The sequence below is a fragment of the Buceros rhinoceros genome, unplaced genomic scaffold (assembly GCF_000710305.1).
Source record: "Buceros rhinoceros silvestris isolate BGI_N320 unplaced genomic scaffold, ASM71030v1 scaffold3364, whole genome shotgun sequence".
NCBI classification, from domain to species: Eukaryota; Metazoa; Chordata; class Aves; order Bucerotiformes; family Bucerotidae; genus Buceros; species Buceros rhinoceros.
In genome coordinates this window covers 2,402-3,094 of record NW_010406341.1, presented here as the reverse complement: position 1 = coordinate 3,094, position 693 = coordinate 2,402, and the positions used below count along the sequence as shown (strand labels likewise).

The 693-nt window shown below is 48.1% G+C and overlaps 1 protein-coding gene across 1 annotated transcript in view; it reads right to left on the bottom strand.

Annotated features, from left to right (window-relative positions):
* Positions 1 to 420: 420 nt before the first annotated feature.
* Positions 421 to 693, bottom strand: part of BMP4 (bone morphogenetic protein 4) — a 2,560-nt gene continuing 2,287 nt past the window's right edge. The window contains exon 4 of the mRNA XM_010134031.1: positions 421 to 692. Coding sequence (XP_010132333.1) covers positions 612 to 692 — 81 coding nt within the window. The 3' untranslated portion in view covers positions 421 to 611. The remainder of the gene's footprint in view (position 693) is intronic.

Genomic DNA, 693 nt, shown 5'->3' with positions numbered 1-693 from the left:
AAGATGGACGAAGGAAGTGTATAAAACCCTGTGGGTTTAGCACAAAGCCCTCGGGTAAATCTTCACCTTCTTTTCAAATGCATTTTTGGTGGGTTGCTTTGCAAAGGCTCGGGCCAGGTTAGCAAGGTCGGTTCTATTCCCAGCAGCCGGGAGAAGCAGCTCTTAATCTCCAGGGACCCTCATCTCCCACGTGGCGCAGCCCCAGCACAGGGGGATCCGCGGGACCTCGGCGAGAAATAGAAAAGACTAAAATTTGCGAAGGTTTAAAGGGGAAAAGGGGTGGGGGGAAAGCGGGGTGTGGAAGGAGAGGATGAGGAGGAGAGAAGATACATTCCCTGCTGCACTGCCAGCCACAGCAGCACCCTGCGAGGTGAGACACGAAATGCATTTACCTTTAAAATAATGACTCATTTTATTTTTTCTTTTAATATGTAGTTATAAATATATTTTGTCAAAATATATGATCATTATTGTCAAAAACATTTGCACATAAAGTCATAAATAAGGTCAAGGTGAACGTTTAGTTTAGAGAAGAGTCCAGCTATAACAAGCAGTTCTGGGGTGGGACGGGAGGGAGAGAGAAGGGGAGGAGAGGGCAGCAGGGAAAGGGGTCAGCGGCACCCGCACCCCTCCACCACCATCTCCTGGTAGTTTTTCAGGACCACCTTGTCATACTCATCCAGGTAGAGCATG